Source organism: Desmodus rotundus, chromosome 2 (genome assembly GCF_022682495.2).
Source record: "Desmodus rotundus isolate HL8 chromosome 2, HLdesRot8A.1, whole genome shotgun sequence".
Classification (NCBI taxonomy): domain Eukaryota; kingdom Metazoa; phylum Chordata; class Mammalia; order Chiroptera; family Phyllostomidae; genus Desmodus; species Desmodus rotundus.
Window position 1 is genome coordinate 29,995,208 of NC_071388.1, and position 25,219 is coordinate 30,020,426.

General features: G+C 37.7%; 2 protein-coding genes across 3 annotated transcripts in view; one reads left to right on the forward strand and one right to left on the reverse strand.

The window, feature by feature from the left end:
* The window catches only part of PDCD10 (programmed cell death 10), a 43,223-nt gene extending 24,334 nt beyond the window's left edge, over window positions 1–18,889 (reverse strand). Inside the window, exons 1-2 of one of the 2 annotated variants that reach the window (XM_024563272.4) lie at window positions 18,734–18,889; window positions 1,649–1,861 (exon numbers count right to left, since the gene is read on the reverse strand). In XM_024563272.4, coding sequence (XP_024419040.1) covers window positions 1,649–1,744 — 96 coding nt within the window. In that variant the 5' untranslated portion in view covers window positions 1,745–1,861; window positions 18,734–18,889. Of the gene's footprint in view, window positions 1–1,648; window positions 1,862–18,493; window positions 18,518–18,733 lie in introns of those variants that run through there. The other variant, XM_045197694.3, reaches the window with a different exon arrangement.
* Window positions 18,890–19,609: 720 nt separating this feature from the next.
* The window catches only part of SERPINI1 (serpin family I member 1), a 74,211-nt gene continuing 68,601 nt past the window's right edge, over window positions 19,610–25,219 (forward strand). Inside the window, exon 1 of the mRNA XM_024563276.3 lies at window positions 19,610–19,750. The gene's annotated coding sequence lies outside the window, so the exon portion shown is untranslated. The remainder of the gene's footprint in view (window positions 19,751–25,219) is intronic.

The following is a 25,219-nucleotide window of genomic DNA, read 5'->3' on the forward strand; positions in this document are numbered from 1 at the left end:
CCCAACTTCTTTTGCAGCTTAGGTGTGGTCATAAGAGTATATTTTTGCAAATGAGATGTAAATGGCAGTCTTGTATAGGACATTCAAAAACATTAAGAAAGCTGAATCAGCTGGAAGTAACACCCCACTCCACGCTCCATTTTTTGCCCAATCCAGGGAACAACGATGAGCTTCAGCAGCTACACTACAGGTGAAGTGACCTTGATAATGGAAGGCAAGCACTAAGATGATGGAAGGTAAGATAGGACCTGAGTTTCTGATGATATTCAGCTGTAATACTAGCCCTGGTCTACTTACCTCTAGAATTTTTTATGTAAGAAAAATAAATTTTACCCAAGCCACTGTTTTATTTTCTTCCATGCATACTGAGCCTAACACTATTAGTAGACAACGTGTGAAGTTACAAAATATTTGTCTGAAATGGAAACTAAGTCTCTGGATTTCAAGTTGAAGAGGATAAATCACTGTCTATTGTCCCCAAGCTGTTATAAAATACATCAAATACATTATTATTAAACCTAATAATGCAGGAGAAATGGTTCTGAAACCCACAATCTTACTCTAAATATAAATATTTTACAAAAAGAGATGAAAACTTATTGGAAATGGTGGGGGCTTCCAGGAACAATAAGATTAATGGCATCAATAGCTTTCTAATTAATTAGATTAATAAAACAGCCAAAAAAACCCCTAATTAGACAAAAAGCCTGAAGCCACTGAATTTGGGGTCCTAGATTTTTAGTCATAGGTAATTTCACGGAAAAAAAATTCACATACCAGGTCCTTAGTTCACCGTTAAAGGGGAGTAATTAGATTATATTTAAGAAACTTGCACAGCTCTAAAATTCTCTACATACCTTAGCATATTAAAAAAAAAAAGTATTGATATTATTAAGTCTTAGAAAATTCCTCAAATTAAAAAAGCAACTACATCTTCTCTACATACAATGTACTGGTATGTCCATTCATCACTAAAAAGGTCACTACTAACTATAACTCATCAGGATATTTTTGTGCCTGCTCTTCTATCTAAAATGTGCTTATCCCCAGCTCTCTAGCGGTCTAACTCTTATTTATTCCTTTTAGATATCAGCATGTCTATTCTTCAGAAGGCCTGCCTTGACTCCTAAAATAGGTCCCACCTACTATTTCTTAAACTTCATAGCACTTAACACAATTTTTCATTCGTCTAATTATTTATATTCTTTTGTTTAATGTCTCTCTCTCCCACTACAGTGAAACTTTTAGAGAGGGAACAGTTCATCTGGATTTTCCCCCCACTGTTTTATGTCCAGTCCTGGCATGATACCTAATACATAGATTGAGATCTTTATATAAGTATTTATAATATGAAAAAACAAACAAACAAATGAATAAATGGAGTAGGCATTAAAAAACTGCAAAGAACCCTGGCTGGTGTGGCTCAGCGGACTGAGTGCCAGCCTGAGAACCAAAGGGTCGCTGGTTTGATTCCCAGCCAGGGCACATGCCTGGGTTGTGGACCAGGTCCCCAGCAGGGTGTGCATGAAAGGCAACCATACACTGATGTTTCTCCCCCTCCCTCCCTTACCCTTTGTCTAAAGATAAGTAAATAAAATCTTCTTACAAAAGAGGCAAAGAGCCTATGAGGAAATATTTACCGACTTACCTCATTAAATACAGGATACATGACTGCATAGAGGGGCATAGAAACCATGGAAGTGGTCTCCGCTTCATTCTTCATCTCTTCCATTGTCATCCTCATTCAAAGGCCAACGACAGCAGGAAAAGCAGTGCTAAAATGCAGCAGAATCTTCATTCACTGCAGTGTTTCTTCTCTTTTTGTGTGTGATAAAAAATAGGGCATAAAATATATACTGACCTGGTTAAAGGAGAGAAAGAACAGAGATTTACTGTATTAAGAGGAAACAACAAATACCAATAATTTTCTTTTCCAATGTAGAGTCTTCATCTTATGAAAATCTGATCTGTTAACATACCTTACTCATAAAGGCAGCCCTGATCAGTGAGACATCTCTTTCCCTTCTCAGACTCAAGAACTGCCCTTTCTTAAGAGCTAATATCTCTTACGAGGTTCTACTTTACAAAGCAGTGGTTCCTGAACCCACTCATCTTGAACTCAGAGAGAGCTCTCTATGAAGCACCATGGATTAATGATGTATCTCATTCCATCATACGCAAGTAGGGAAAAGCATCAAAATGCGTAAATATAGCAATTATATGTAATATAAAATTTTAATTATGAAATGTACAATGTATACGCACATATGGTGGACAAGAATTAAGAATAAAGAATTAAGGTAAGATTTTCATTAAAATCCTTTCGCTAATTGTTCACTGACTTTGCCACCTAAAAACAACAATAAAAACATAAGCAAGAAATGATTTAAGACAAATCTTAAAACTGTAAAATTGCTACCAAATGTGATCCATTAGGGGAAAATAGTATGTTATTTTATTTTGCCAGTGGTTCTTTTTGAATCTTTGTCCAAAGCTGACACAAAAACTAAACAAGAAATTCACAGACACTGGTAGTTTGGAATTAAAATATCAAGAATTCAGTAACATGAGAGAGAAATTTTGCCTTGAGGAGGTGAGTAAATGTGCTGCTTTTTAAGAGAAAGCAATTATATTTCCTTTGCTAGGCTAAAAAATGAGCCTAATTATAATGGGAAAGAGTAATAGTAGTGGCATACCTATATATTAAACAATATATAAATATATTAAACAAAAAGCAATCAATTTTGAATAATTTCTACCATTTGTAAACCATTCTCAGATTATAAAACATTTTTCATATGCATTTAGTCCTTACAATAACTTACTTTACAGTAACAACTATTCTAATTTTACAGATGAAAAAGTAGGCTCAGAGAAAATAAATAACTTGCTCAAGATCACACAGGCAAAGGCCCAAGACTGGATCCCAGTACTTAGAATCTAGATCTGATACTCCCACATCAGAAAATCAAGTCTGAAGTGGAAACAAAGAACCTGAGCTCATTCACCCAGGAAAATACCCAGAAGTAGAAGTTATTTATTTACTGAATGTTTAGCACCTGTCACATGCAAGATGTAGTGGGGGATGAACAGGATGTCCTAATCATTGACAATTTATGTGGGTCAGACTGTGGAAGACTAAGCAGTTTGAATGATACTATCACAGGCCTAAAGTACATAAAGCTTCAAAACTCTTCAATAACCCAACCTGTTTGAGAACTGCTTCCTGTCCTTCCATATCCCAACCAATGATGGGGAACTCAACACCTACTTAACAATCTGGTCCCATTCCTCATAGTTCTAAACACAGACAGCTTGTCCTATTTCTGAATTCACAGAACAAGAACAAAAGGCCAATTCCTAAATTTTATTCTATAGGGCAAGAGAAAATCATTACCCAATCAGACCATTGATTTAAGTAGATTGCTTTGGTCACAACATTAAGAATAGAATGGGGAACAGAAACTGAAGGGAGAGACAACTTACATCTTTTCAACAGGACCTGAATCATAAGCAAGAGGAAGTAGGTAAGTATCAGCTGTGGTCCTACTACTCCTATGTAACTAATAGGGGATTTGGTAATCTACTTTTCCACCTAGAAATAAATTCTGAATACTTTTTATACAAACTTGGAACAAAGAAAGGTTCAAATACAGAGAAATCAGGCAAAATGAAAATGATGGGTACTGTATGCACAGTTTAATAGTAAAAGAAAGCATCAATATCAATGAATGAAAGAAGCAATAGCAGGACAGAGTCAACAATAGGACCTTGAAGAGCTATCTCACTGGGTGACAGAACAAAGAGCATTTATTTATTTAATAAGTATGTATTTGTTACCTACGCAGCATTAGGCCTGGTACTACATAGAGACCAACAAACAAGGCTAGACAGCCTCTGACTTCATAGAGCTTCTACTCTGGAAAGAAAGACAGAAAATGAACAACTGTGAGTATCACACAGGGAGAAGTCAGGATGCTAAACTGCTATGGGAGAACTGGATGAGAGAATCAGCATCACAAAAACCAGGTGTTTGAAATACTCCCAAGCACGGACAGACAACTCTTTCTTTCAAATTTATTTGATTTCTTGGTGAGGTCAACAGTAACACTCAAAGAGTAGAATCACTTGTATTCTGGTAAATTGGGGAAGGAAATTCCCTTCATGAGAAGTCTTAAGTCTTCAAGAATCTCAGTAAAAAGGAGATGAAACACTAAAGAAGGTGAATACACTAAAGCAGGCTCAACGGAATAATTTGTCTTTCACTCTTTCAAACACGTACCCATCCCTGCGTATATGAAAGCACAGGTAATAAAGGAATCAGTAAAGTGGCCAGTAACTAAAATTCTTGAGGACAGCTTACCTATCTACCCCTCTAAACTTACTCAAATACTGAATTTTTACCTTTTGTCAATACTGGCATTGCATTCTTTTTTTTTCAATTGTGTTTAATAAGCAGTACCATTCCATGTCAGTAAATTTTCACTTAAGATATTTCATATTAATTATATTATTTCCTCTAAACTAATTTTACAGTACTATCAGGTACTACTTGTCATCAAAAATATGGTATTATAGCCACAACACTCTGGGCTAAATAGATGGCTGGCCTACGACACACTTAACCACCTTTCAATATTGTTCCCTGGATGAATTTACAACTTTTCAGAACACACATTCACAAATTAGGGCCACTCATGTTTCATTAATGTTTACACAAGATGAAAAACCACCAATTCCAACAAGGCTTTTTAAAAATTAAATTGTTCTGCTAATTTCAGTTCAAGTTAAAATATGTTGTCATTCCTTCTATATGCTTCTTTATTTGAAATGGTTAAATGGACAACGCTCAATCCAAGCCAAAATGTGCCTGCTACCTGAAGAGCAAGGGCCAGGAGAGTTGAGCAAAGGCTGAGGCCCTGCCCCTTTTACGATGGTTTCTTCCCCTCACTATGGGTGTGGCCAGGTGTTGACCAGCCAGGCGGGACATTATTGACCTTCTAAGGAACCCTGATGAGTTCTGATTACGCATGCACAGTCGATTGATGATTACTGACTCTAAATCCCAAATCTGGAAAGACCTCAATAAGTCACCTCATCCACCCTCTCAGCACAATAGAAACCAAAGTTTAAGAAATGACTTGCCCATGATAACAATTACTAGCTAATAATAAATAAAAAAAAATTAATGTGGATATGGTGGCAACATAGCAAGAACTACTTGTTTCCTATTTCAAATATATTGCTTTGGGGTAAAAGTTTTCATTTCAAAGTAAACTCCGTTTCTTGAGTGGTTAGCATTCATAGGGGGAAATAAAAAGAACCAGTACAACAGACACTAGTAATTTAGATAAAAGGTTACAAGGTATACACTTTCCAACAAACTTCTCTTTGAAAACAGCCTTTGTCACATGGGAACACCAAAACAAATAGAACATAAGCAACCTATTTATACTTTCCCCTGATTTCCTTGAATGTTCAAAATATCACTGCTAATTTCTAATATAAGGTGAATCAGTTTTAAATATCTTCTTGGGCTTAAAACAATTATTATGTGTTCAGAGTGAGGGGGCAACAAAAATAGGTTAAAAATTGGCCATTCCCATGCTAAACTCCTAGTTTTAGGAGTTTTGCCCTGCCCAACCAATAAGAGCTGTTCACTTAAAAGAACTGCACTTGGGTGTATCTCAAGACTCAACATCAGCACTTCCTGAACAGCCTCACTTTACTCCAACTGGGGCATGAGATAACTTTAAAGCCAAAGCTGTATTTACTTACAAATAAAAAGAGTGGACACAGGGAAATCCTTGGTACTGATGTATGCAGTTCTTAGGGTGGGAAAGAAGCCTCCTAAATAAACTTGACATTTAGTTTCTAGGCGGGTCTATTTGTCTTGTTTTTCTCTATAGTCAAATCCAGGACTGGTCCTAAATTCTTATAATTGCTTTACTTTCCCTCCCTAAAGGGAGAAGCATTATTCATTTATTTTGTTGCATCTCCAACCTGTCCATGAACATTTAGATAGAAGTTTACTCATTCTAGCAGTAAGCAGAATGAATCCATGTGTTTGTTACCATTTATAAGTGTTTCTTTTTCCTAATCAAGACATTAGAGTCTGCATAGCAAGAGTAGACAATTAATAAATGTTTGTTTAATGAACAAATTCATAAGAAATGGACAATATATAAATTGAACCAGCCTTGCTAATACATTTCAACTTATCAAGCCTGGCAAAACAAAAACATAGAAATCTAATTAATTCTATTAACAAAGTCTGGACCCAATCACATTTACCAGTTTTTACTTCTTTTTACTATCCTAAGCTCTTTCTACTATACTAAGAGAATATAAGCAACAGGTAACTGTAAATAAAACCAGAATTTCAAAAGAAATTTACCACAACACCAAATAAAAATAAAGTAAGATAAAATCAGAGGTTATAAATTCTAATAACTTCATTTTTATTTGGGCTGCTAGAATATTTTTTAGATCCTGGAAAAAAAACTGGTATATAATTTAGTATTTCACAGAATTCTCAAAGAATTTTGATTAGATTAGATTAACCTTGCTTTACACATAAGCAAGATCCAAAAAGTTATCCCATTTTTAGCATAAAGCAAAACTTTCTTTATGGGAAAGAGTGCAAGTGATACGGTTCCTAAATACTGGGTTGGCCTAAGTCATCATACTCACTTCAGTGCCTACTAAAAACACATATTCCCAAGACTACTCAATCAAAATCTCTATCGCAAGGTCTAAGAAGCTGTATTTTCAGCAGACAGTCCAGATGATTCTTGTGAACAGGACAGGCTGGAAACCATCAAGGTGGAGAGAACTGTGGCCAGAGGAAGAGAATCCAGCTGCTAAGGCCAGTCTCGGGGACACAGGTAAAGTTTAATTTGACTAAGCACCTGAGATCAGGGTTTTGGTTCTGACCCTAAGTTTTACTTAACCACTGACTTTGTTTCCCCATCAGATACAGAAAAGGAGTAAAATTATCTTAAGGCTTTGAATTTTAAAATTCAGTGATAATATTTTACTACATACTGGCATCTATCTACTCCACATTCAAAAGTAATCTCCTGGAAAAGTTTTTTAAAAAGAAAAACATCACGTCATTAAAAACTCTTTCCAAATTCTAGTAATGAAAGCCTCCTCAATAGTTGGCTGACTCAAGGTTTCAACTGACAACCCCTTACTTTCTTCTTAAACACCAGCCCTCACAAATCATACCCATCAGGCTCCTAAAGAAACTGAATTTATCGCAAGGCTGCATAGCTCAGTCTGACCATTTCATATCCGAAAAGGTGATCACGTATATCACAACCTACCTTTTAGAGCATTCTCATGTTTAAGTGTTGTAGCTTCCAAACAAGCGACAAAAGGGCTACAGGAGGAAGCTAGGAAAAAGGGAGGCAGAGGAATAAAGTAGATAGGAGATCCTACTCAGACCAAAATGAGCTGGAAGCCTTCAAGATATACCCGTCTCTCTCCTTCCTCTGCAAGTTATATCTTCTACAATTCAAGTTTCATAGAAATTTCAAATTTTGTTTTAAATAAGGTAATGGGGAACTCAACCTTCTTGAACATGTAATACTATGAGTTTAGCAGTTATTGAATATTGCATTTAGAGACATCTAGAAATAATCTCTTGTTTTAGAAAGAAAAAAATTATTTATGCTACTCTGAAATATCAAATGGATAATTTGTGCAGATAGGTATGAGAAAAGAGCATACAAATTAAAGTCTGAAAACAAGAGTTCCCATCCTGGTACTTATTCTCAAATATAAAGGACCATGCCTCTTTGATTGAGTCACTTCACCTCTCTATGCTTTAGTTTCTTCTACAATATGGATGAAAACTGAGCTGTATACTTGAAGGAGATGTGGCTACAATAAAAGATGAGGTAATTTTTAGATCAAACCATAAAGCCTCTATATTAAAAACTTCATTTTACTAAGCACTGTATTTTTCCATTTTAAAATAAACATTCAAAGAAAGTACACATTCCATCATGAAGTATCACCTCATTAGAAGGTCTACCCTACTCAATTGAATTTTTAAAGGCACTGTCTCTGTTTTACCACAGTTTCTGGGTATGTGATACCACTAACTGGCTGAAGGACTCCAGCTTTCCAATTTGTAAAAGCAAGATAAAAAAGATACAATCTTCAATATCTCTGTAAACATGACTGACCAAGTAAGCATTTGCTGTGCTACAGAAGTTTTAACTAAAATATCATCTGAAAATTGAGCTAAGATATCTTTGAAAACAGCAAACACTGGCAAATTAAAGTACAATGACCCATGAAGAAAAAAATGTAAAAATGCTCCGAAATTAACTCCATCCGTTTTATTATTTTTTGTTCATCTCTGTATATCTGTCACAGATAGGTGTTCCTTATGCAGGCTTGGGTCTAAACATGTGCTTTATACATTATTCATTTAACGCCTATAATTAATTTTTCTAGAGAGTTAAGGTTCCTAGAAAAACTTCAAAATCCACAAAGCTACTGTGAAAGGAAAACAGGAACACACGGCTGTTTCGATTATACTCAGCCAATTTTAACAGCACTGTCATTAGCGAGGTCAGTAAGAAGCAGTGACTCCAGAACCACACTTGCCTGGATATAATCCAGGGGCTACCACTTACTAGTTTTGTGAGTAGGGTATAAGTCTGTGCTGCAGTTTCCTCATCTACAAAATGGGGATAATAACAGTATTTACCTCTTAAGGTTTATGTAAATATTAAATAGAATGGTGCACGGCACATAGTCATTATTCAATATTAGGTATTAAGTACATTTTAATCTACAACAGGATCAGATCTCTTATTAAAAGTCCGATCTCCTGCACAGTCATCTAGCCAAGGAATCAAGGACTCTTGAACAAAAAATAGAGAAAGGTAAGTGATTTTAAATCTCTTTAAAACAGAAGGCTCATTTGTTTCTTTGTTTTCCAAATAAAATCTTTTACCAAACTCTCTCTATAAGATTAAACACTAAACTGTTAATTCATCCAATAAATGTGTTAATAGTTTATCAGCCTCTCCCTCTCTTAGGAGCTCTCAAACACCCCTCTCTCCACAATGCAAAAACCACCACTCTAGGACAACCAACACGGAAGCATTATAAACAAAGCATTATGAACACCACCAGTAAATGGCCTTGACTGTAAGGGTAAGGACCGGCAAAAGATATATTTGGACCCAGATTTTCCCATAACTCAGTTAATTCCAGATCTCTAAATTTCCCCTTACTCTTGTCACTCTTTTCTCCCCCACTATATATATGCATTTAAGAAAGTTAAACGTTAAAACTTAAAATTTTAAAGTGAAAACAGCCATTATATATTATCTAGTCCCATCTCCAAATTTCACAATTTAGAAATAAAAGTCCACAAAAATTCATGTTGGGGAACAAAATGGAATGGTGGCAGGTATCTTAAACAAATATATGCTGAGTTACTACAGCCTATTTATTGTACAGGACATGTCTGTCTGCTAAACTGAAGTACTTCTAGACTAGCCTGTCCTGCTCTGTCTCATCCATGGTCAGTTTACAGCCTAGATGCCCCCAGACTCCATGCACAAAGTTTGGAGACTAAAGCCTGATGGAATGTAGCTTTGATTCAGTTACTTTAGGATACTCAGCCACACAAGTTTGGATTTTCAATATGGTGCTGCTAAGACCTCTGATTTCTTCACCTTAAATGTTAAAAGCATCATGTCAGTGGATGTACTTGCATATTCTGAGGAGTACTATTTCTTAATACAAAAACGAACAAGCAGTTCATTTTTCTATGCCCAAATGGTCAGTATAGAGCAGTACAGATAAGCACTCATTTGAAACAAAGACCTGAATTTGAATTTTTGCTCAGCTGGGTCATAGCATTTGTTATTTAATCTTCCCAAACTCAGTGAGAAATAGATGGAAATAACTGATTCACTTCATGGGATTATTAAGAATACTAAACGCCTCCAACTGGTGTAGCTCAATGTGCTGGGTGTCACCCTGCAAACCGAGACGTCGCCAGTTGGATTCTCGGTCAGGGCACACTCCTGGGTTGCCCACCAAATACTCTGTTGGGGGTACAAGAGGCAACTGATAGATGTTTCTCTCTCTCTCTTCCCCTCTATTAAAAAAAAAAGTACTAAATGCATATAAAGCACTTAATACAGTGGCTAACACACAAAAAGCATTCAGTTCATACTGATATTTTATTGAAAATTCTATGAGCCTGACATGGCAACAGCACTGGAAATAGGGTGAGGCAAATCAGACACCTAGAGAACAAAATTTAGCTGACTTGCATGACACAGCCAGTGCCTCCTTAAATTTTACACCCTAGGCCCCATTCGCCTCCCCCTAGACCTACCCCTGTATAACATACACAATGATTGCTTAATACTAATATCACAGTACCATAAAGGCCATATGCTTACATAGCTCATCTTTAAAACCTTTTCTCCCCCACTATATATATATAACCATATATATATATAACCATATATATATATAGTACTTCTTTATAAAGAAGTACAATAGGTAGTTACAGAATAGCCAGGGGGATGTAAAACACAGTAGTACAGTACAGGAAATGGAGCAGCCAAAGCATTTATAGGCCTGACCAATGGACATGAATAATGGTGGGGGGACTGCCTGAGGGACTGAGGGGAACAGAGGGGGAAAATCAGGACAACTATAATAGCATAATCAATAAGGTATAATAAAAAAAGAAAAAAAGAAAACCTTTTCTCCCCATTAGCCAAAATGGAGGCATTAATACATTATTGGGCCACCAGAAAAAAGTTACGTATCATCCAAAGCAAATTACACAGTTTTGGAGTACTTAAAATGTTTTGGTCATGAATTGCATTTTTAAAACAATTTGCAAGTCAAGTAAAAATTACTTTCTATTCCCTTAATGTGCATACATCTACTTAATAAAGACAGCTGGGGCCCAGAAGCAGAGTAACAGAGTGAAGTCAAGATGCAATCAAGGACCTTCTTGAGATAATTTATAAAAGGAGACAAATCTATACAGGATAATCAAAAGTTGACAATTGACTCAAAGGGCTCCTTACCTCTGAATTAGCTGATGGGAAATGGTAACAACAATAAAAATACCAACTACTAGATTCTAAGACATTTCTGTACAACTGCACTGGGGAAAGAATATACTTCTTTTTAGTTGTGACAAGCCTCATTTTTCCCTCCTATTTCAATGCCTAAATGTTTATTAAAGCCAGGTCTGAACAAAATTTAAATGAAAACGATCTGCTGCTTAAATTTCTCCTATATAAGCCCAAAGCTTTCCTTCAGAAATTCAACTGAATTTAAGCACTCACACTGGTCCTATGTTCTCTTCTGGAAAGTACAAGCTAAGAATACACCACATGGGTCTGGCCTACCTGCTCCATACTACTTATAATCTTAGATATCAACTAGTTAACTTAATGACTCTTAATTGCCTAAAAACCTCCATCTCTATGCAATGTATATTTTCTTTATCTTACTTTACAAAATTTCTTTGCACCAAAATATTGCCTCAAGGCACAAATATAGATAAAAACTATCAGCGCCAGATAAATGGACTCTGGCTCATCTGTTTAACTCTAGGTACTAATAAGGACAGGTTCTATTTTGACGACATTTAACTTCACCTTTAGCTCCTACTTGATCTCAAACACAAAGGGTATTAGTCACAAAGAGAAATAAGGTAGAATGGTATCTGTTTATATTTTATACACAATTCCTCATGTAACCTTCACTTGCAAAACTGAAATTCATTTTTTAAGGAAGCACACCAAAATTTAAGGTAAGAACTCAGAAATTTCTCAAGTTTTGACACTACTGCCAAAATTCCTATTTTATTATAGATAAAGGCATTCACCAAGTATGTGATTTCTCAATAAAAGACCACAGCATTATTCAAAATCCTCTGGAATTAAATGAAGAACGCCTTGCGACAATCTGAACTGGTGGAAGAAGCAGTGGTAGCCTAGCGGCCAGGTCTGACTCATGCACCATTCCCAACTGGCTTTTTTTATAGCAGGCTTATATAAGTCTATGAAGGCAGCAGGCATGTGACATTTAGGGTTTTGTCATTCCTTGATTCCACTGGAGTTCCAGTTCATCCTGAAGGCATGATGGGTGAATAAAGCAGGGAAGGATGTTTCAGTGCCAGGCAACAGATGGTAAGTTAAAGAAACTATCACTTTTCCCCCTTCCTGACAGCTCTAACCCAAAATTATCTAATGAATTTATGAATGTGAAAGTACTTAATAATCAGAAAGGGGGTGAAGGGGAATCAAGGTAAAAACAAAAAGAAATCTAGAAAGAAAACATATCACAAAGGCTACATGTCCATATAATGGTCTTTCTACCCTCCTCCCCTTCTAGCCACTAAATTATCAATGCCCTAAAGGGAAGTTCTATTCCTTTCCCTATTTCCTAGTACCCAGCACAGTGTTCTGCTTAGTCAAAGTCAGCAACAATGTTAGTTGGAGATGTAGTGATAACTCAGATACACTCCGTGCCCTTGAGGGTGTGCAGTCTTGCAGGGTAGAGAGACAATAAAAAAGTGAGACATGTCAAGCTGCCACTTAGCATAATGCCAGGTCCATATGCAAAGTATGTACACGCTATATATATACTTACCCTACACAAGTTCAACAGACATGCTTAATATTTTCTTGAAGAAAACAAAACAGAAAAATAACTACAGAAATATGTACAGAGAGATCATACATCCATTCCATGCACATAAACTCCAGAACGAAAGGGATGAGACATGGACCTGTCATTCCCTGTCTCCCCTCCTCCGGCTGATTTTAAAGTCACTGTGCCTCTCACAATGAGCAGCTCACCCCACTGTGATCCCTTTAATTTTCCTGTAATACACATATGTCTTTTCCAAAAAAGCCTCTGAATAACAAGTCAAATACTTCACCTAGCACTCACAGGGAAAGTAATTCTATTCCAATGCTCGAGAAGAAACCGGCTGTGTCATGTTAAGTCTCCAATGAGGTAATGTCCAAAGGGATTTTTTTCAATTAAGTTCCAATACAAGTAATTTTTGCCAGCCACACTGACCTTAGCATCTAGGATACAACTTATCTGTAACTGCAACTCTAAGTCTAACTGCTCTCTAATGAAGCTCAATCACTAACATCATTTTACTTCAATGATTAAAAATATGGTCTCTTGAGTCCGACAGCCTGGATTCAAATCCTAATTCTAAGCAATTACTGGTTGTGTGACCACAGGCAAGTTGCTTAACCTTTCCATACTGTAGTTTCCTTGTTTATACTGGGGATTTTAGTGTCTCTACTTCACAGAATTATTCCAAGGATTATATGAGATCATACAAAATGCTTAGCATGATGCCTAGCACTTAGTTATTAATCAGTATGTACTGGATATCATATTAATTCCAACTCATTCCAAAGAAAATTTAAAACAGTTTCACACATGATATATACTGGATAAAAAAATTGATAAATGAATCAAAGTAGCATTATTATGCAATCTACACTTACTTCTGGTAAATTTATTTCCAAGGTACTGGCCTGAGTAAACAGTAGTGACTACTATTTAATATTTGCCACTGCTGTTACCTAGTAATTCATAAGCTTGCTGTTAAAAATCCCTCCCTCCCTTCTTTCTCTTTAAATAACAACGCTTGATTCTAGGCAACTGTAGAGGAGTCAGAATGAGACTGAATAGATTCAATTAACTTTTTGGGTGGTTATACAAAAAAAGACTACCCATGCAAAAATGTAAGGGTGGCCTTAAAAAACAGGATAGTGATATTACATTACATCCAAGATACAATTAATTTTGTAGCTAAAATGAGAAAACTGAAATTTTCTTCACAGACAAAAATAGACCTCCAAACTACATTGTTTACCTTTCTGCAAATAAATTATTTCTAATCACTGCAACAAAGGTGTTTTCATTTTTTACACTTTGTGTGTATTCCTAATACATAAATTTCTAAGACAGCAACTCTCTGTAACATTTCAAATGCAGGCCCTGGCCCAGCAGCTCAGTTGGTTAGAGTACAGTCCTGGAAACGCCAAGATTAAAGGTTCAATCCCCAGCCAGGGTACATACAATTACCAACCCAGGAATGCACAGATAGGTGGAACAACAACTAACTCTGTCTGTCTCTCTGTCTCTCTCTCTCTCCCCCCCTCTTCTTTCTTTTTCTTTCTTCCTCCCTCCCTCCCTTCCTCTCTCCCTTCTCCTCTAAAAATCAATGAAAAAAAAACCCATTTCAAATGCAATAATATATACAATCAATCACACTAGCTTCCAAATCACTTTTACAGTATATATTATGGAGAAAAAATTATTTTTCATGAAACTAACTTTAAAATCTTGGTAACACCACCTATCATTATGACCCTAAGAAGCCAACAACATATAAGAAGTAGTATTTCAGCTTTATTCTCCATTATTGATTACGGTAAGTTAATATGAAATTTTTTTATCCAAGATTCCAATAACAGAAGGACTGACTTTTAAAAAAGTAAATTTAGGACTTATCAAAGACTTATATTTAGTAATAAAAACTGGGAGTATTATCAAATTTTAAAGCCATCACTTTTTTGACAATATATTGTGGGACAATCAATTGGCAAATTCATGAAAGCATGTAAGTCTACAGCAACACAGAGCTGTTGAATTCATTCGATGTCATTACTACAGTACTGCAAAAGATTAGAGAATTTGTTTTTAGAACCAAAATCAATGCAATTTATTCCTGAAATATAGTTTTCATGTTTTTAAAATGATAATCTCTTTACTCTAGGAAGTACCTAGGTTAAAAGCAAATAAAGTATTATGATAAAACCTATTAAAATAGGAAATTTTTCAAGAAGCCCAAAATAGAAGTTCCTTCGAAACACGCACTACTCAACTATACAAAGGCACCTGTCTAAAGCAGGTAATATTAAAGGTAAGATTCGAAGGGAGATGCCATCCTTAAAAATCAAAAGGAAACAACAAAGTAAAAAGGAAATAGATTTTGTTTAGGGCAAAATGAGGTAACATTAGGAAGGAATACAATCCATTAAAAGTTTCTTAAATGTCTGTATTTTGTTATAATGAATGTTGCTTGCAAAAAACAGGATAGTGACAAGTTCTCCAAAATGCTGTTATATAGAAAGTTTGCTGTTATAGAAAATGACTTCTGCCCACCTGGTGTAGCTCAGTGGATTGAGCATAGGCCTGCAAACCAAAGGGTCGCCAGTTCGATCCCCAGTCAGGGCACATGCCTGGGTTGCAGGCCAGGTCCCTGGTATGGGGCAGCAATGTTTCTCTCCCTCTTTCTCCCTCCCTTCCCCCTCCCTAAGAATAAATAAATAAAATATTTTTTAAAAATGACTTCTACGCAATTTGCTCATAGAAAACTATCCTGATTTTAGAGATCCCCAAGAAAGAACATCTCTTCACAGTTTATATTAAATTTCTTTCAATAACTTCTTTTTATCTAAGAGTGGAAAGGATATCTGTTTTACCCATTTTTGTATTTCTGTCCCTAGCAGAGGGCTGGAAACATTGTGCATGAATGCACTCATTCATTCAATTAATCATTTATTCACTCATTCTGCAAATATTTACTGGGCATTTACTTTGTGCCAGATACTATATAAGTAGTGAAGACACAGGACAAATGATAGGGATCTGCCCACGTAGCTTATTAATCTAGTACAGAAACAGTTAGGTACCTGTTGTGATGATGCCATAAAGGAGAAGTATGTGGTGAAGGTATGGTGGAAACTTACTCTAATTTTAGGAAGGAGGGGTCAAACAGGTCAGGAAAGATTCCCCTGACAAATGACATTTAAACTGAGACTTGAAAATTAACTAGAAGTCGATCGTATTTGGGAAGGTACGGGGTAACAGAACCTATTCAAAGGCCCCCTGGGGGTCAAGGGGGAGTTTATGTATAGCATAACTGAAGGCACAATAAATGAGAAAGGCCGGGGAAAAGGATAGAGAGCTGGATAGGAGACCAAAGATAAATTGTCAATATAAAACAGAGTGTGAGAATGTAACAGTATCTGAATATTTAAGTCATTTGGAGTCTTTTTCTCATGTAAAATAAGTAATCTAAGGGAACTGAGACTACAATACTCAAGATCTGGAGAAGGAAGACATGAATAATGCATTGTACCCACCAGTGACCAGTTACATGCCCTTGCACTTAACCAATCTGAACCTCTTTATTCTCTTTGAAAACAGGTACTCAATAATTTACCAGCTGAAAATACAATGATAACATGCAGTCCTAAAAGTGATGTAAGTACATGAGAGAAATCCTAAGTCCTGAAAGAGATGATGTTCAAAGGCTGCCTGGAGGTTCCTGCAAAACCATTATAAAAATACAAGTGCACGCATAACCCTGTGAACCTTAAGTTTTCCAATATGCAGATATTCAAAATGAGCACAGTACTCCAGCATGTAACTGAAAGGTAGTAAATGTAACAGAAGTGTTACTCCACCATTGCAACATAGGTAAAATATCAAAACCGGGCCTCAGAAATGAAAAGAAGTTAGTGGCAGAACTGAACCAAGGACAAAAAATAACAGGTGCTGAACAAGTGCATTATATTAATCGATTAACTGAATTTCCAAATGTCCCTTTTAGTTCAAAAGCTCATTCTGCCTCACAGCTGCATGGCAAACGGCAGAAAAACTCATTTTACACTTTCCCTGACAAAAAGTAAATGCCTGTATTGCCATCTACAAATACGTGAATATTCTTGCTTTACGATCACTCACTGGTTTTCAGGTTGTGATCTACTTAACCAACTGCACTCCTGTAACAGCACAAAACCAGTTACCCTCCACATAATTTCCCATGTGTTTAGTTGGCCTGCCTCGTGTACTGCATTACTCATGGTGTTGTATTATTCCTGATTTTATTTCATTCTACAGTATCATACCTCCCTTCCATTTTAAATGCCATATTAATTTCCAGACTATCTTAACTTCGATCCATAGGGGAATGTAATACCTCTGATCCTACAAAATGTTTCCGCGTTCAAAAGGTAATAGTGATAATATTAATAACTGCAAAGTACATTCACAATACAGCGTATTTCAATGGTCAACTTACACCAACAGTAAACCATGACTCATTACCTGCTATCACTAGAGACCTGATTCTTTATAAACTTACCAGGAAGAAATCTTGATGTCAAAGAATATACTCCAAAATTTTATTAAGGAACTACCCAATAATACTCATGAGCTATAATCGGTCATAATAACATTTTATAGGGTAAGACTGGAACAGGCACACTACTTTCTACTCAACATAAAACATAAATGTCCCATTTTTCCATTCTTTAATTTAAATAAAGGATGAGTTAAAAATCATAGGTGACACCAGGGAAAATATGCACGAGCCTCATATTATTTACATAAACATCCCAGAGTTGAGAAAATCAAGCGAAGAGTTTTTTTAAAAAATCAACAAAAATGTGGTATTACCTCCGAGATAGGCGATGTATCTTCTTTTCTAGTAATAATCACACTAAACTCTCCTGATGCAGTATTATTTGAAAAAAAGTGCAAAATAAGTTTGGAGAAGAATTCCAATCCCATTATTAGTTTTACACAATGAGAGGGGGAAAAAAAAAAACAGTCCTAAGGTAGAAAGGAAAAATAATTGTCTTTAAAGGAAGGGACATACTGTTTTAACTGTCGTTGTCCTATGTCATCCTCTACCATTTAAAGTAGCAGTACAGTCCGTCACTTAATATAGCCCTAATAAAAGAAAAAATTATCTAAGTTGAAACGGATTATTTTCTTATGTTTCTAAAAGGTTAGAGTGTGTCCCTTTTTTAATGGAGGAATTTCTCCCGAGTTCATAAAGTCCACACCTCACAAGTGGCTTCTTAAAAATACATAAAATGTATTACTTTGCAACTTTTTCCACTCTCTTCAAAAAACACAACCAACTCTCTGGTGCAGCCGCTGTTTCAGAAACCGGATTGCAAAGAGTAAATTCAGAAGATCTGTCCCTCTGTGTGTGACCTTGGGCACGTCATTTATCCCCTCGGTTTCCTCATCAGCATGCCAAACTGAATGCTCTTGGCGAACAGTAAAGGTGTGCACCTACCTTAGCAATTACAACTAAGAGCATTAAGGTTTTCTGTTTAGGGCAAAATTATCTCCTTAGAGGGTCCACATCCTGAAACTGGAACTGAATCAGTCTATCTCTGTGAACATTTGACTCTTCCAGCTACAGTTCTCATTCTTCAGAGGACAGAACCTGAGTCACCCCAAGAACAGACTCCCAAACGTCCTTTCCCTCCTTCACTCCTCCCTATCGAACTTCTAAAGCCCGGAAAAACATCTGTCCCCCACACCCCAAGCCACACCTTCAGAGGACCCCACCCCAAGCACATCCGCCCTCTCCCTTCTCCGGGGGCACGGGAGGCCAACCTCGCCCTTCCCCTCCAGCCCCTACCTAGAGGAGACTTCCTGGAGGCGGTCGGGCCCGGGCTAGGCAGGAGGCATTTACAAGCCCGCTTTACGCCACTCGCGTAGGATAACCTCGCTTACGCCCATAGGGCCCCGTTCCCAGCCCCGTCCGCTCCGCCTGCCAGAACTAAGCCCGAGTGCCTCAGCCGCGGTCCTAGCGGGACGCCACACGTCTTGTGCTCTGCGCAGGGATGCAGGGACTGGGACAGAACAAGCCACAGCTTACCGGCAACTGAGGCACTGACTTCACTTCGCACCTTGGAGCCCTCTTCAACTCGTATCAATTCACTCCGGCGACGCCGGAAGGACCCGAGAGGAACCAGGCGTTGTCCGGAATCCTGCTCAGCCGGAGTGCGCAGGGGCCTATGGGGACTCGTAGTCCCATTCGCCGGTGTCGTCGGCGTTTCCTGCACAAGCAAGACTACAATTCCCGACAGGACGCGCGGTTGAGCACACGGCGACGGGTGGGGACACTCCCAGCCAATAGTACGAGAGTTCCCTGCCTTTGCTGGAGGAGGTGAAATGAAGAGAGAGGGTGCTCGGAAAGAAAATGAAGGGAGGGGTCAGCTCTCACCTGCGCCAATCAGGGTGCGGGGTCGGCTCAGCGGCGACTCACCCATTGTGGGGGCGGGCTAGAGGAGCAGAGGGGGGAAGGGAAATGGGGTGGAGGAGAGTTCGATTTCGGGAACGGAGAGCTGCTGAGCCGTGGACGCGGGCGGAATGAATGTATCGGGGCAATCGCCGAGGGGGAGGGAGGGTGCAGTGTAGGGAATGCTGCCTGGCCAAAGGGAGCAGCTTCCACGAAGGCGGCGGAGTCCCGGCCACATCGGGCGGCCAGATTTGCGAGTCGGGAAGGATAGGTTTAGCCCTTGCTCCTCGAGGAGGAGCCCGGGCGGGGCGGGATGCAGCTCCAGGCGTGAGGCCACGGAGTGAGAGCTGAGGGTTCCCCAGGGAAAGGGAAGCGGCAGAACTGCTGCAGGAGTGCAGAATTCAGGAAGGTATGAGCTGCAGCTTCCCGCCGCCTCCAGCCCCGGCAGCGGCGGGAACAAGTAGGGGGTGGAGCAACAGCTGCTGAATCCGCCAACTAGAGGAGGGAGAGGCGGAGCTTTTGTTCTGTAGCTGCCGAAGGCGCAGCCTGGACTGTAGTTTCCCGAGAGAGGAGAGCAGAAACGGGAGCGGAGCGGAGCACAGTGGTCTGAGGATCAGCTCCCGCATCCCGCCAGGGGTTGCAGGTGTGTGGGAGGTAAGCGTGGGTGTCTCTTCTGGCATCTGCTCGTTGCCCCGGAGAAAACGTCTTCCAATAGGAATTATATCTAGGCACGGCTCTAAAGAGTCTGTGACTCGGGTTAGAGAACTGGTGCAAACCCCTTTAGGTGCAATGTACATTTTTGGACTTTAGGGGCGGGGGGTCTGGAGGAAAAGGTGGCCTGACAAGTAAAGGGCGTGGTTAGTGTTTTTGGTTTGAGTTGTGGCGTGAAAACTGTTTTGGGAGATCCTAAGACTGAGGGAAATTCTGTTAATGTTAACTGAGAACAAGGTGAATGTTAATCTGGATAGGTGCGTAGCTGGTTACAAAAGATTACATTGATACAGAATTACTTCAGAACTCTTTCAGTAGGAAAATAACTTTGCATTCTTCAATGTCTACCCTTTACGTTGTTTTATCAGATTATACCGCTACCGACCTGTTTTCCAGGGTGGTTGTACTGCAGGTTCCTAGAATTGAAAGAGATCTGTATTACAGAAGCAAATGCAGGCAAGAGAAATCAGGATGACTAAACCTATCAAAAGTGTAACTTTTACCAGCAATAATGTAAAAATATGTTTTAATAGATGGGTACTTAGCTTTCCTTCCAGTGGCTATAGAATACTGGAACAAAGACCGGGACCTAGCCTACAGTACGAACATATGGTGTACTTCATTGCTGCTCCTAATTCTCTCAATTGTCACTGGTGATATTTGTACATTAAAAAAAAGTAAATAAAAAAGTACAAGGAAAGCTGTAAGAGGATCTTTTCTGCTTAAAGAGTCTGTGCTAATTGATTACCCTTCATATGTGTTACGATGGATTCAGAATCAAAACACTTGTAATAGTATTATAAGTTTATTCTTGGCATTAAACCGTGTGTGGTGTCTTTTAATGTAATTAAATACCTATGGATGAAAATGTTTTAATACCAGATAAAGATGGAAGACATACCTACCTTTGTGTAACTATATGATAATATCACAGCCTTTCCTTGTTAGCAAAGTATGTACAAAGCTATTTGCCTGGTTGTTTTTCTTAGAGAGGTTCCCCAGATTACATAGCTTTTAATCATAGCAGCATATTGCAGCACATTTTGCTCTGAAATGCCTTCATTGTGACAGTTGTATATTTCAGAGTCTGCCTGAATACTTTAATACTCTGGATTTCTTTTTAACTCTGGTCAATAAAATGGAGTAATTATATTCGATTTTCTGATTTTCAAGTTTTCTTGAGTTACTTAAGGATTTTATTTCTGTAAGGCACACAAAACTCCTTTTTGAACAGAAATGGCTGGAATTCTATTCATAGTTTAAAGTTCATTCTCATCAGTGTGCTGCTACTGCTAAACCTGAGACATCAATGTATTTACTACTCCCCTGCAGTATCCCCTCCGCACTCTCATACACCAGAGCAACAGAGAGGCTGACAGTCTTAAGAAAACAGCAGCCTTTAGTTTGTCCCCAGGCAGACCAGGTATGTATCAGAAGCAGAGAGCTTAGAAGGAAAAGCAACAGTAGCCACTAAACTTAGCAGCCATGGTAAGGATCTGATTTTATCTTTGCTACATCAAGATTTTGTCTCTGCTTCATCACGGGAGAGTCAATTAATCCACATAGATGATATGACCCTGTGGAAATATTTTGGAGAGAGAAAATGGGTATTAGGGTATAGTGAGACTTGGAAAAGATTGTTTACCCTTGTTATTGGTGATCAAGTGGACTGTCCTGAATCAGTCTTAGATTCTCTGTCAGACTACTAGTGATTCATTCTGTGAAATTGAACACTTACTGTCACTGGTTTATTTTTCCTGTGTAACAATAATAACAATTCTAGCGATGAAGTTCTTTCAGAGGCTTTATTAAAGATCTTTTTGAAAGAGTTTTGTTGGAGATCAGTTAATAAGTAAGTGAATGGGAAAGAAAATAAACATCAAAGTGTTGAAATTCTCATGTACTTTGAATCCCAACACTTCATAGATCTCTACTGTGAGGATTAATGAAAGATAGGATATCATTAGGAATGAATGAATTTGTGGTGTTAAAGTACTGGGTTTTTCGCTTCTTTCCAAGATGAATTTTTTTATTATGTCAGTGAAGGAGACTGGGTTCCTATGTCATTTGTGAGTAAGAAGCTCATGTTTTTATAAGGGAGAAAATCATTAGCAATATATGGTACATGGGTGTATGTTACCTTGATATCCTGACACATTTTAAATTGATGTTCACATTAAACCTCAGACAATCTGAAGACATTGATTGTATGACACTAGTGTTGAGAAGGTTTAGTACACGAGAATGCTGAATTTTATATAAATCACTACCTAGGTTAAAAGTACAATATTTATCCTGCTCTTGATTTTCACTATTTGTGTATGGCTGTCAGTGACTGTATGATATGATGAGAAAGGAAAACCAATGGAATGCATAATATCTCTCTTGAATGGAAATGTTCTGAGGATGAATGTTCTTTAGCCAAAAGATTTGGTTAATTACAAAATATATTTTGGACTTTTTTTTTTAATTTAAAATTCTGAATATAAGCCTATTGCGTAGTATGAATTTCTCTTTCTAACAGGAGATACATGGATAACTTAAAGGTTCAAGATCAAAAGACTTTGGTACAGTTGGGTGGGATTAGGGGCTTTACAAGTAGGGACAGATATGAAGAAAACTGTTTAAGAAACATACCCTTAGCAAGACCAAAGAGATTTTTCTTTTTTTTTTTTTCTTTCTTTTTTTTTTTTTTTGTTAAATGCCTGTAAGTGATTCCTGGCCTTCCCCCACCCCAGTCATTGATTTTTAGAGGCTTGTATCCCATAGTGGGATACAGTACTTTTATACATTGTCATTTTGATTGGAATCAGACTGACATTAATTCATTAGATTTTTGAATAATTATGGGTTATTGAAGCAAAGCAGAAAAGAACGTGTATATATGCAGTCACTACTAAGTGAAACTTACTATTGTTTGGATATAATGTTAAAAAGAAGTAAAAACCTAAAATGATGTTTGGCTCTTAATAACAGAGGTACTTGAACCAGACACTAAAGATGAACAAGAGTTACACGTACACACACCTATCCCCTTTTATAGCAAACTCCTAAGGGTGAAGACTGTGTTGACAATCAGGATTATTATAGAAACATAAGGATTTGTTTTTTGTTTTGTTTTTAACCTTACCTCTTGTTTTAGAATTTATTCAGTGATTATGTTTTAAGTAACTAGTTTACTAGCTTCTGTACTATACACTTTGTTCTTTCTCCTGCTGGTTCTGAGCACTTTATATCATGCTCACCATAAGTACATAGCCCTAGAGCCATTTACTGAATTAGAACCATTGACCAATACTTTCTAAAAATTTTATGTTGAACTTATTGGGGTGACATTGGTTAATAAATTATATAGGTTTCTGGTGTACAATTCGATAATACAGCATCTGTATATTGCATTGTGTGTTCACCACCCAAAGTCAAGTTTCCTATCACCATTTATCCCCCTTACCCTCTTCTACCTCCCCCACCCCTTTCCCTCGGGTAATTCCCATACTGTTACATCTGAGTTTTTTGCTTAATCCCTTCACCTTTTTTACCCAACTCACCAAACTCCCTTCTCTCTGAGAATTGTCAGTTTGTTCTCTCTATGGGTCTGTTTGTATTGGGTTGGCCAAGAAGTCCATATAGTTTTTTCTGTAAAATAAAAGACATATTTTTTCATTTTCAACAATAACTTTATTTGGATATTTTGAGTATGTCAGCTATCTCCTTTGTGGATAACATTGATTATGCTCAGTTAATGTCTCTCTTTGATTGCTATTAACTTCAACTTGTTTACTCAACGGTGGAGCATTTTCCAGTGAGAAATTTCTAGCACTAAACTTTGCAAACCACTTTTGACACATTCAATCAGTCACAGCACCTTCTCCACACCCTGCATATATCTTTTGTTTTGTATTTCAGTTGTGTTTTTACCTTTCTTGAAATAATAAAGCATAGTATCCTGAAATGTGTATTTTCTTCCATCTTCAATATTAAAATGGCTACATAAAAATTCACCAATTTTGATGGGGGCTTTTTAAATGTATGCTGATACGATAGCTGTCACAGTACAGTCTAACAAAATTGTTTTAAATGAAGTCAAGGACAACTAGGCACTACTAAAGACATCTTATGGAAAAAAACCAAACAAACTTTTTGGCCAACCGAGTATTATGTTGGTTTATTTGGTTCATTAGATTCCACATATAATTGTAACCATAGGGTACTTGTCTTTCCCTGTCGTGTTTATTTTGCTTAGCATAGTGTTCTCCAGGTCCTTTCAAGCTGTGGCAAAAGGTAAACTTTACTTTTTTTTACGGCCGAGTAGTATTCCACAGCTTTTTTTATCCACTTATCTACTCATGGGCAACTTGGACTGCTTCCAGATCTTCGCTATTGTAAGTAATGTTGCAGTGAACATAGGAGTGCATTTATTCTTCCAAATCAGTGTTTTCAGTTTCTTCAGGTAAGTTTCAGAAATGGAATCACTGGGTTATAAGGTGTTCTGTTTTTAATTTTTGGGGGGAACGCCATACTGCTTTCCCAGTGGCTGCTCCAGTCTGTATTCCCACCAGCGGTGAACCAGGGTCCCCTTTTCTCCAAGTCCTTGACAGCACTTGTTTGCTGATTTATTATCACCATTCTGACTGGTGTGCGGTGGTTTTAATTTGCATTGCTCTAACGATTAGTGACGTTAAGCATCTTTTCAGACGTCTATCGACCATCTGAATGTCCTCTTTGGAGAAGTGTCTATTCAGATCCCTTGCCCATTTTTTAATTGGACTGTACTCCTTGAGATGTCTTGCCCTCTGGTAGACGAGAGTCAGTTGACCTCACAGCATGATTGCTATTAAGCAAGCCTGCTGAGACTGTCTTTGTGCTGGTTAGCCTTTGCGAAAGTGTCAGTGGAGCCCAGTTTGATTCCCACTGTGTGGGCTGCAGAATGACTTACCTACAACTTTGCCTGCCAGTGTTTCTGAATTCGTCCCAAGGACAGCGAATATCATACGGGCCAGAGGAAAAGGCTCTCCCACCGTGGCGCCAGAGGTCTTTTTACAACCAGGGCAGCCTGCGTGTGGCTCACCCCCATTTTACCTCAGAGGGTGAAATACCTTCGTTGAAGCTTATCTATAAAGAGCACATTTCATTCTATAAAAACTGAATTTGCCTATCCTCTTCCTAATCATTCCTTCTTAGAAAATAAGAAGAAATCATGCTGATTGTGTTGACATGTGTATGGAGTTGGGCATTTATTTTTTGCACTTGATCTTGCAGAAATGAATCTGATCAGTGTTAGAATTAAGAATTCAAATGTTTTTTCCATTTATTTATTTATTTATTTGTTATTTTCATTGTATTTTTCCATTACTATTTATCCCCTGTATACCCCCTCACTCTACAAAAATTTTTTTTTCCTTTTCATTTTTA